Source organism: Gasterosteus aculeatus, chromosome 16, assembly GCF_964276395.1.
Source record: "Gasterosteus aculeatus chromosome 16, fGasAcu3.hap1.1, whole genome shotgun sequence".
Classification (NCBI taxonomy): domain Eukaryota; kingdom Metazoa; phylum Chordata; class Actinopteri; order Perciformes; family Gasterosteidae; genus Gasterosteus; species Gasterosteus aculeatus.
The window spans coordinates 3180629-3191801 of record NC_135704.1 but is presented as its reverse complement, the minus strand read 5'-3'; the positions used below and the strand labels follow the sequence as shown (position 1 = coordinate 3191801).

Sequence of the window (11173 nt, the reverse complement as noted above, 5' to 3'; positions counted from 1 at the left end):
GTGAGGCCTCGGCTCCGGCGCCCCGCGATGGGGCTACCGGCGTCCTGCGCTGAGAGAGGTCGTGGGAGAACGTGGTAATGCTAAATCCATAAACTGCTCACATTACAAATTCTCATGTTATATTTGTTTTCTTTCCAATATGAATGGACTGATTCCCCGTTGGAGGGAAATCCGAGTGACCTTTGCGCAAATGGCCACACAAAGCGAGGCGTAAATACCTGAATCTGCCATCGCGCACGAGCTGAGTTGGTCGGTCTGCCTCATCGTTCTCACGGGAGTAAATATACTGCTGTTTCAGGCCTAATTTACATGGAGCACTCTGTCACTGGGAACGGCGCTCTGTGTGGCCCCTGCGCTCCGTGTCCGTAGCAGTCAGCGGCTAAATCGGAAAATCAATTCCCATTTTAATTATCGGAATAAAGAACTTCAGGAGCCAAATATGAAAAAAAAAGAAAAGAAGAAGAAGAAAAAAAAAAAAACACTCTTCTTCTAGATCCCCTTTAATTGGAAAGTCATTTCTTCAGGGCATTCTAATGGTTCTGAGGGAAGATTGCAATGAAAATGGAGTTGATGAGCTGGGGAGGCGGGTGTGGGGGGGGGAGGGGGGGGGGTGTTGGTCTGACCCCGTGTGTTTGCTTTGCTCGGCCACACAGTACTCGGCCCTCATGACAGAGGCACCAAATGAAGACTAATCCAGAGAGTTCACACACACACTCCCTCACGCCCGTGGTCACTCGTCTCATCCGTCTGCTGTCTGGGGGAGTGTCGGGGGGGGGGGGCGGCTCTCGGGTCAAACTAAATTAACTATCCCTCGCTCACAATTGTAAAAGTGTAATTGAGTTAATGCAACCGGCCCTGGTGATTTGGATGCTCCTGCGCCTGCAGACGCCAATTCAGATGTGAAGCGCCTCCAAAGTCTCGTGTGGTGCTGATGCATCGTGACACAAAGTGGCTCCGTGGTTGTAGCTAATTTAAAAGATGACAACAGGACTGTTGTGAGAGCATTGTAAGTTATTGATATTGTAAGAAGCCTTTTGTGTTCATTTTGTGGATCGACTCCCTTCATGGATATTAACTGCGATGACACAATTCAAATGGTAATTTTATACATTGAATGGTTTAAAATCTCCTTCATGTGGAGGGTAGGAACTACTTAAAGTGGCAATAACAAAGTTTTTACGTTAAACGTGGATCTGCTGTTCATCATCACCATCGGAAATTACGCACAAAACATTCAACCCCGTCACTTCTGCTGGTGACCCCTCCCCACCTCCTCAGAACAAACGCGTGTTGTGTCACATCAACAGGGCATCCTTTGCCCCCCCTCCGTAGTTATGGGACATCACAGAGCGATGGTGTCGTTGGGAAAAGGCCCTATGAGAGTATTGGAGACGTTAAAGGGGGTGTCGGCCCCCCACACATCACCAAAGGATGAGAGGAGATGGATACGCTTTGCCTGAAAGAGGAGCATGATAAAAATACATTCTCTGGGGGGATAGAGGGGTGAGGAGGGGTGAGGGGGGGGGGGGGGGGGGGCGCGGATCCATTTCCGCCTAAGAAGCGCAGAGTTAAAAGGTGGACCCTGTACAAATGAAACTCAATTTCACGCCACATTATCCCTCCCTGTTCTCTTTCCTGGCTTTCATTTTCATTAAGACCAGAGACAATCATAAATTAATAATTACCGCCGAATGTCTAAGCGCAAGGCCGCCGTCCCCCCCCCCGCACCCCCCCCACCCCCTCGCCGCCGCCGTCTTCCATGTTCACGCTTGCAAAATGTTAATTTAGGTAATGTGGCCTGGCCCTTGTCAGATGAAACTGTTTTGTAGTTTGGCTAATACGTAATGGTCTATCTGATTAGGTGACATTAGTCCTGTCGTTCAGGCGATCGGGGCCTGTTCCTTCGCTAATGTCTCTCTGCAGACTCTGCTCATGCTACGTGCTTTTTTTCCTCTCGTGCAACTTTCTTTTCGTGTCGTCGGTAGTAAAACGAGCAGGATGGACGTGTTCCTTTGGCCTCTTTGACCAACGGTGAAATCAGCGCGGGGCATCAGGCGGAATGACCCCGTGTGGGTGAGACGCGTCACGCCGAGTGGAATGAAACGACGCGGCTACGATGCACATTTTGGTATTTGAAGCCGACGTGCCTCATGGTCAGATTTTGTACCCAATTGAATTTATTACGCAAAAAAGCGCAGTGGTTTGAAGCATGTGGCCGCGGGGCCTCTTCTCTCACACGCAGGAAGGAAAAAGGCATCAGATGGAGAAACGAAGCGACTGCGTGAGAGCTGCCGCAGCGACGCGAGGAGAACCGTCCGCTCATTAAACGGATGAAGTGGACGTCGTGTCAAAGTTCCTCCGACTCCAGAGTGAGCTTCAGCTGGGCGGGGGGGCGGACAGCCAGCGGGTCGAGTCTCAACTCAACCGGAAGCTCGCCTCCATGATTGATCGCCCATGTTGTTTTTTTCAAGGTTGATAGAAAACTTTAACCTCATTTTTTAATAAAAAAAAAGAAAAAAAAAAGAAGATGGAGGAAAAGCGTGAAATATATCAGGCCTTGAATTTCCACAATGCGGCATTGAATTATGCAGCAATCAGTCAATTATTCATCTGGGCGGCTGCGTCACGTCCGCGTGCGGGGGGGTTGGGGGGGGGAGGGGGAGTGGGCCCGGCGTGCTGTGTCAACACATTTCACTCAGAATTGCTTACTAGAGAAATTTGTCCCTCAATGTCGATTCCGTGGTCTGCGATGCGTTCTGAGAGGCGGACCTGAAGGATCCCTGTGGATAACGGCCGTGTCTCGAGAGCGGAAAAAACAAATATAATGTCGATCCCGAGCGCCCGGCGCAGATTATAATTAAAAAACGTTGGACGGGCCGTAAAATCTTGACTGTCACATTTAGAAAAACAGATATTTGACAGACATGTTAGAAGCTGCTTCATCGTTTCTTAACTAACTCCCTTATTTAAAGCAAATAGTTGAATGCATGAGCAGCTTTGTCCTATGGGGATAGATTGTGAATCAGTATTTAAATGTACAGTGAGCCGGGTCACCATCTCTACATAGAAAACAGCAACACACACGCAGGTAATTCACTCAGACGGAAAGATACCACATTCATTTGAAGTAAATAACATGCATCCATAGAAATGAGCTGTGAGACCCCCCCCCCCCACAGGCCCACCAGCACGTCTCCCGCGAGGTGAACTGGCACTCAGAGGGGCGCGACAGACGAGGCCGACGCAGTTAAACTCTCACAGTTTATCATCAACATGTTAACTTTATTTGAATTTGAAGTACAATGAAGAGATGGTTGGAGAAGCTTTGTATAAGTTATCAGTGACAACAGACCGATAGACACTCCATAGAGAACAGAAAGGAACACAGAGTGAAGGTGGGACGCGCCTCCTCTCCTGGTCGAGCTGCTCAGCTAAAGGGCTGACGTCAGCCGGGTGGGAATATACACAGACATCCAAAGGTCCTCAGGGGAACGAAACGGGGAGATTATGATTCAGCTAATGTTCTTTTTTTTTCTCTCATGACATGAAACACTCTGCAGAAGGAAAGTGTCAATCAAATGTCTCCCAAAGCTGCGTCACCGCTGATTTGTTTCTCATAATTCCTTCTTTTTTTTTTTTTTTTTTTACAGCTTTGAGAGGAACTGATTTTGAGTCTCGTGACAAAACAAAAATGTACAGTAAATTCCAAGAAATATTACCTCTGTTACAAAGATTACAGTACTATTGACAGCAAAAGTCTTCCGTTTTGAAAGTGAAATGTTTGATAATTACTTTCTTCAAAAATCGGTCTGGGCTCGAGTGAGTCAACCCTAGTATTTGTTCAGCACAATATAGGATTTATTAAATATCATAATTCCAGGACAAACATTGACATGCCTGCATGCTTTCTCACCAAAATGGCAGCTATAGGAAAGAATGATGGCTCAGAAATAGAAGAAAAACAAACTGTAGGTTTATATAAATGTTGGTATTGTTTTGCCTAATAGCTCTACTGCATACACAATACCTCTTAAACGTTATGTACACATACCTCACCTCAGAGGGGTTTTCCTATCATCATCATCAGGTCTTCTATGTACAACAATGGTAAAAAGGAAACTTGATTGTATTGTCATCTAATTTAGAAAACATGAAAATCAAACTCGTTCGACAAACACACGGATAGATTCACATTTTTTTTTTTCTTCCCTCGCTCCCTCGAAAGGTTCATCTCCACACTCAGGATTCAATTTGAAAATACAAAATAACCAAAACTTCAGTCAAATTTCTTTTCGCGAAGCTTTCTGGCTGAGATACAGTATAAAAATCTTCAGTGCTGTGAATCAACGGGGTTATTATCAACCGTGTACCACGGGTACATATTCTTTTTTTTTCTTTTTTTTAACTGTGCTCCATGTGTTTTGTCCTCGCTACGTCCAAACCTGCTCCACCCAACTGCCTCACGCTGGCCGCTGTGCGAGGAAAAGGCCTTCTCTCCGTTCTAGACAGGAGCCGCTGCGAGCCGCCCGACTTCTTCCCTCCACTAAATCCGCCTGAACGAGGGCCTTGAGAATCTTTTATTTTGTTGCGGTTGTTGTTGTTGTTGTTGCTGTTGTCTTCTTTCCTCCCGGCGGTCCTTATCAGTACATCACGGTGGTTTTCAGGAACAGTCTTCCATCTGCAACAGAGGACACACAGGAGCCGCGGATGAGCCCGCAGCCGACAAACGCGCCGATCGGCAAGGCGAGTAAACGCCGCCCGCTGCCCTTTAACCCCGGAGGGGTGACGCAAGGCGCGGGGGGAGTCAGGTGGGAGGAAAATAAGGCCCCCCCCATTGTGTATGTAGGTGCATCAGTCAGCGCGTACAGGTGTAATTTCTCTGTAGCGTGCATCTCTGATAGCTGCGAGAACCGCGGCGCTGCTGATGTGAACGCGCTCTCCTGAGTGACACCTCCTGCGTGGAAATAAGTGCTTACTGAAGACGGCAGACGTCCCCTCCGCCGCCGTGTCTCCAGACACCTCCAACCTAACGAGCTTTGTCCATTTTTTCCCGGCGAAACGTCTCTCGCCTGGAAGCGTTCGGCTGGGCGACGCTGAGCCGGTAACGGAGCATCTGTTAGGCGCGTTCTGGCGTTCATTACCGGCACATTTCTGCTCTGTTGTGTGGGGGGGGGGGGACTAAATTTGAGGAGCACCTCTCTGTCGCGGCGCGCCTAAATAATTGAGCGTTAGAATGAGGATCTTCACGCAAAGGGGGGGGGGGGGGGGGGGGGGCGTTGGACATGAAGACGCTCCACTCTTATTCTGCAGGGACCTTCTTTCTGCACCTTTAGGAGCTACACATCGGACCCATTAGAGTTTTACGTATTGTCCTGCATGGACAGGAGACAATAAAGGCTTGTTGTGTGTGTGTGTGTGTTGGAGAGGAGGGGGCGGGTGGGGGGGGGGGATGCACAAACACACAGGCTAATTACGCAGCGCTGCCGTGGGTCTCAGAGGCGTCGCACTACGGCTGCTTCTATTCAAGCAGCGAGTCCCGTGTAAAAGTCATTACAGCACGAATGCGGCGCTACGAGGAGCAGACAGGGCGACACACACACACACACACACACACACACACACCACCTCTCACAACAAGAGCAGACGCCCGGGCCGGTTCGATTTGATCAGCTGACGGGTGACGCCATTTATCGTGTTTATTTTCCCCCGGTCTGACGCGCGGGATCGCCACGAGGCGGCGAGGCTCGCTCGAATCGAGGCGCCGAGCAAATGTTGAAACATCCGCTTCACACACGCAACTGGGCGGCGGCGGTGTTTTTACGGGAGGGCGGGCTCATTAGAATATGCTGGAAACTTTAGCATTTCTATATTGAAATCAAGATGAAAAGTTCATTAAAGAGAATAAATATTTCATTAGATGCTAAATAAAACAAAGGGAATTTTTTGGCTTCTCTCAGCACAAAATTCCTTTGAAAGATTAATTAATACATGTAAATTATGCAAATTATGCCCATGCAAATATTTTATGAAGACAATTAAGGGATCCATTAATTACAGTCTTTTTTGCTTCAGTGACATCCATTCATTTAATTTTAATTTCACTTTAACTGTTTTGATGTTTAATCTTGCAACAAAGAACTTTATCTGGGCGCGCAGGGGTCGTGTAAACTTGCCGAACACGTCGAGTGGGGAGCGGCGGGGAACCGGAGAAGAGACTGGGGGGGAAGATATTCGCGTGTGCACCGTTGCCAGGCGGTACTGGCGAGGCACGAGGTCCCAGTAGCTCGCCCGCCTGTGAAAAGAGCCGCCTCTCCCTCTTGGACCCGATTCAACACTGTAAAAGCAATTAATAAACACAGACTGTGTTAATATCGCAGAATTAGAGAAGTGTGACAAAAGACAAATAGAAATAATTAGTTCTCTAAAATTATGCCCTCATTATTTCACTCCCCCCCTCTCCTCCCCTCGCTCTCCCTCCATTCTCCTCGCTGGGTGAGGAGCGGAGAATAAACCCACACATTCCTCTCGGCTTCCATGCGAGTGATAGGCTTGTTTTTTCTTTCTCCCCCTTCTGCTCGTGTAATTTATCAACATCATTTTTTGCCGTTGGAGGTTAATTATACGGCGAGGCTCGCGGAGTGGAGCGGGGGAGACACGGGTGGCGGACAAATGCTTCTCTAATTGAAGAAAAACACGAAAACGCAGCCCGTTACTCAGGTTCCCGCCTCCTCCCACTCGTCAAGGCGGCGGTGCGGGGGGGACGAGACCCCGAATAAGGCCTTTCATTTCAGCCAGTCTTCCACACAATGGCCGCTGTCAGCGCGGAGCGAGCGTGAAGCTTTGACGCGTTTCCTTTGACACGATCACGCGACAAAGAGGGCCCAGCTCTTTACACCAGAGTTAAGAAATTATCCCGGTCGAATCCCACAAATTCGGTATGAAATAGGGGGCTATAATTAACGCTGTATCTACAAGTTATCTTTTAAACACTGACATATGGACTTCTTCTTTTGGACATCAAACTGCGTCAGATCCCCGCAGTGACTGGATGACATTTAATTAAGCGGGAGCCCCCGTTTCACTTAGTGTTTCTTTTTGCCCTTTCACAAAATATCAGTTCAAGTGGACTAATCCGACATTAGAGAGTTAAAGCAGCCCAACTTGTTGGAGCACGCGGAGAGGAATGTTTTCCCCCGTTTCACAGCGAATTACACGCAGCAGGGCCCCCCCCCCCCCCCCCCCTTCCGGATGAATCGGGGACCCCTCCCACCGATAAGGGCGGACGCTGGCGAGGCGCATTAAAAAGGGGGGGAGACGGCGGAGTGATAATGAGGAGAGGTGTCTTGTATCTGGGTAAACACAGATAGCAGCCAGGCTGAGGAAGGTTATCGGCGCGCCGCCCTTCCGCGAGCACGCGCTGCGCCCCCAAGGCTAACAAACAAACACGCCATTAAAGATGTACAAGGCTTATTCATAAAACGGATTGATTTGCCCCGTTTATTGCTATCAAAGGGGGGATTCCGCTGCGGTTTTATGACTCATTAACGCTTCCCGAGCTGTAAACAAAACACTTCTCCCGCTCTTCCTCCTCCATTTTCGGGGCTTTGCCGTTCCTCCGTTTTGTCTCTTTTATCTAACAAAGATCTGTTTCTGGAAAAAAAGCCTCTCGGACGCTTAAAGTGGAGCAAAAGAGCAATATTTTTTCCTGCAGAAAAAAGACAATGATCTTGACCTGGTGCTGCGGCCCAGATGGTGAGCTGTACGCCTGAACAGCAGGCCCAGTAACACTCATGTTCATAAACTCGGGCTGTGTGTGTGTGTGTGTGTGTGTGTGTGAGGGGGAGAGAGAGGGAGAGAGAGGGAGAGAGATTTATTGTCTCATCTGAGCCCCTGTACCTTGTATTGTCCTTTCAGCATCTGTTCTTCCACTGCTGCGGTCGCTCTCCATCTCAGGGGTCAGAGAGTCTGAGAGAAGAGAGGGATCACGGCCGTTAAACATCCGCCCATCACCCGCCCGTCACCAGCAGCCTTCCCTTAGCTGTGCAGTGTGCGTGCCATTAGGTCGGCGCTTGGCGCTCGCACTGGGGAGGGTAATAAAGACGCTGGAATCCTTGACTCGGCGCTTTAGCGTAAGTGTCCAACTCAAAGTGTGACCCGGCATTCAAACGCCTGCCGGTCGGATCCACTCGGGTGTCCGAGGTGAGATTGTTCTGGTATTAGATTATTAATTACCCGATTTGGATGTTGTAACGGCGTGCTGCAGGCGGGCAGCCGCGGAGCGATCCCGCGCATTCATCATTCACTGTGACATTTTGTGACACAGTGACAGTCAATCATCCTTTATGAGCGCGGCGCGCTTTGCAATGCGCGTCCTTAATCTGCGCTAACGGAGCAGACAGACGTAATGAACGCCGGGATGTGCGGACTTCACTTTAGTACCCGACGATGAAACGACACCAACCCGCAGAGCAACATATGGTGCATCGTATCTACGTCGCATGGAGGAAGCATGCAGCTGAAAGTGGGTGGTGTGTGGGGGCGAGAGGGACCGTAGGTGGAGCAGCTGACCGTTGAGTGAGCGCATGCTGTCGGAGGGCGAGGGCTGCTTCAGGGTCTGCTCCACCTGCTCCCTCCTCTTGGACTCGTACTCCAGGGCCTCCTGGAGTTTCCTCTTGGCCTTCTTCTCCTTCTTCAGGCGCTTCTGAACGATCGCTGCGGCGGGAGAGAATCGGGTTATTGCAGCTGCCTCCGTCTGGCGGCGGCGGGGGGCGGGCGGGGGGATTGTAACTAATTTGGTAAAATCTAGCGCACTATATTAGAAAAGAGGGGGGAAATCAATTAAACCTAAATATTTCATAATATATAAAGATCCTCTTTAATGAAAGACAATACTGACTGCGCCTTAACAAACCGCCGGGGGGAATTGAAGCCAATTGAAACATTTATTGGGATATTTTTCATGAATTTCTCTCATTAAACATAAACGACACAGTTAGCGTATGAGGTCGATGCATTTAACATGAGAGCGCGGCTGGATTTCTCAAACTTAATGTGTATTACTAATGATGTGGACTGATGTGTTAAGCGTACAGGCAGCAGCTATCGTGGCGCTGAGGGGGGCGAGGGGGGGGGGGGGGGGGGGGGGGGCAGTACCTCGGTTCTTCTGCTCCATGGCGAGCTGCTTCTCCAGAGTCTCCCTGAGCTCCCGCTCTCTGAAGAGCTCCATCTTCAGCTCCGTCTTCTCCGCTGCACCTGCTTCTCCTGAGCGCGCGCGTTGTCGATAGCCACTTTGAGCAAGCCCTGCACACACACACACACACACACACACACACACATATATATAAACACACCGAGAAGGGAGGAGCAGGGAAACAGTGTGTGTCACAGCAGATCTTTGAGCTGCTGTCAGTGGTGAAGCAGGACTCCTTCATCCCGGGATCCAGGACCAGAATCCTACTTACTAAGCGCAGCATCTTTACTCCGGGTTCCTACCCGGGCCTCTCCTCCCGGGTTCAGAATTAAGTCTCCTCACGCAGCGCAGCGTGAACCAATGATGTGAATGACAAGTGTCTCACGGTGTATCAATTACATTACGGCCGTTCCAAATAGACTCCTGAGAGTCCTGGGGGGGTAAAGAAGATGTACAGTACACCGCCGCCATTTTCCTCCCAATTACTCCCCATCCACACGCAGTTACATCAGATGCACTGGGCTACATCTCGCTAATTGTCGATTCTTCTGACCCCAATTTATTCAAGTTGCTTTATCTTAATTTTCTGCTTGGTTTCATTTTTGTTGATTTGTATATAAATATTCAGCGTGCGGATCATTATCAAAGATGACTCGGAGGAGTGTTTGGGAGCTTGCAGCAGGCTTTTACTCGTGGCTTCCTAATTACCGCACAAAGCCAAAGGAGAGGCAGGACTCTCGATGCCAAAGGTACGAGTGCAACGAGGAGGGCAGCAGTGTGCACACATCATTACGCTCAGGCAGAAGGCAAATACATTCATCTTTCTGACTGGGTGGGGGGGGTATATGAGCTGTAGCCTAAATGGCGCTCTGAGTACAGGTGTTCTTAAGGCAAGCAGATTTATCTGGAGTCGGCTCCAAATGGCTTTTGGAACGGGCAGCTCAGTTTTCTGGCTTAGTTTTTGTTTTCGGCTTAAATAGTATTTTTGAACAATTCGCTCCCGAAGCCTTTACGCTAAAATATATATTTTGTAAGTGGATATTTTATATTATGTTGATTTTTGGCGGCTCCTGTGGACAAAGCTGGTATTGTTTCGGAGGACCAGACTCCCTCTAGAAAACACCTCCTTTTAGTGGGCTACTCTCAGTCTCGGTTCTGCTTTCTGCCGAGCCGCCCTTCCCTACAGTACGACCCGGGCTCCAGAATAGCGAGCGGCAGGGGAGCGTGACAAAGCTCCGCCCCCGGCCAGAGAGCAAGCCAGCAAGGGTCCGGGTGGGTCCATGGAGGGCCGGAGGCCCCGCTGACGTCTACCCTGACCTGTCACATTCTGCGTTCGTGGTCTTGTAGGTCGTACGGAATTGTTAGAATGTTCCATAGCAAGTTGCAAGTTCTTTGCAGTAATAAAAAAATATATATTAACAAAAACCTTTAAAACAAATCTCAGACTTTTCTTTTTGCTGAAGGAGTTTTACGAATGACCAAGGACAGCAGTTGTGGAAGGCTTTGAAACAAGCTTGTAAGCAGACCTCGGGTTAAGAGAGCCGCGGTGATGAATGGCTAGTGTTTGGAAAAGAGTGGTAACACCGAGTTAGATGGTACATTTGTCAGGTGAAGGTGTGCTGAAGGTTCCAGGAGAAGATGTACTTCTGGAGAAGCCCTAACGTGTTCACTGCGTAGCCGTACCTGTATGTTGGTGAGGAGGGTCTCTATTGACGACAGGCCGTCTGGGAAGAGGAATGGTGAGGGGAAGCCCGGAGGCAGAGCCTGTCCGGCCAACGCGACAACCTCTCGTAGCTGTCTCTGGCTGTCGGGGTGCACATGGAGTTGTCCTCTGCAGAGAAACACAGTTACATTAGAAAAGGAGTGCTACAATATGTGCGATGCTGACACATATTGACCCTGATTTAAGTTAAACCAGTGGGGAAGTGGGGGGGGGGGGTACGGCTGGATTATTGATCTCCAGCTCTCCCTTCCTTCCCTTTG

At 49.4% G+C, this 11173-nt stretch overlaps 1 protein-coding gene across 1 annotated transcript in view; it reads right to left on the bottom strand.

Annotated features, from left to right (window-relative positions):
* Nucleotides 1-3261: 3261 nt before the first annotated feature.
* dachd (dachshund d) overlaps nucleotides 3262-11173 on the bottom strand; it is a 72936-nt gene continuing 65024 nt past the window's right edge. The window contains 7 exon segments of the mRNA XM_078090793.1: nucleotides 3262-4678; nucleotides 7897-7965; nucleotides 8569-8712; nucleotides 9154-9246; nucleotides 9249-9300; nucleotides 10874-10963; nucleotides 10966-11021. Of these exon segments, the coding sequence (XP_077946919.1) occupies nucleotides 4641-4678; nucleotides 7897-7965; nucleotides 8569-8712; nucleotides 9154-9246; nucleotides 9249-9300; nucleotides 10874-10963; nucleotides 10966-11021 (542 nt within the window). The 3' untranslated portion in view covers nucleotides 3262-4640.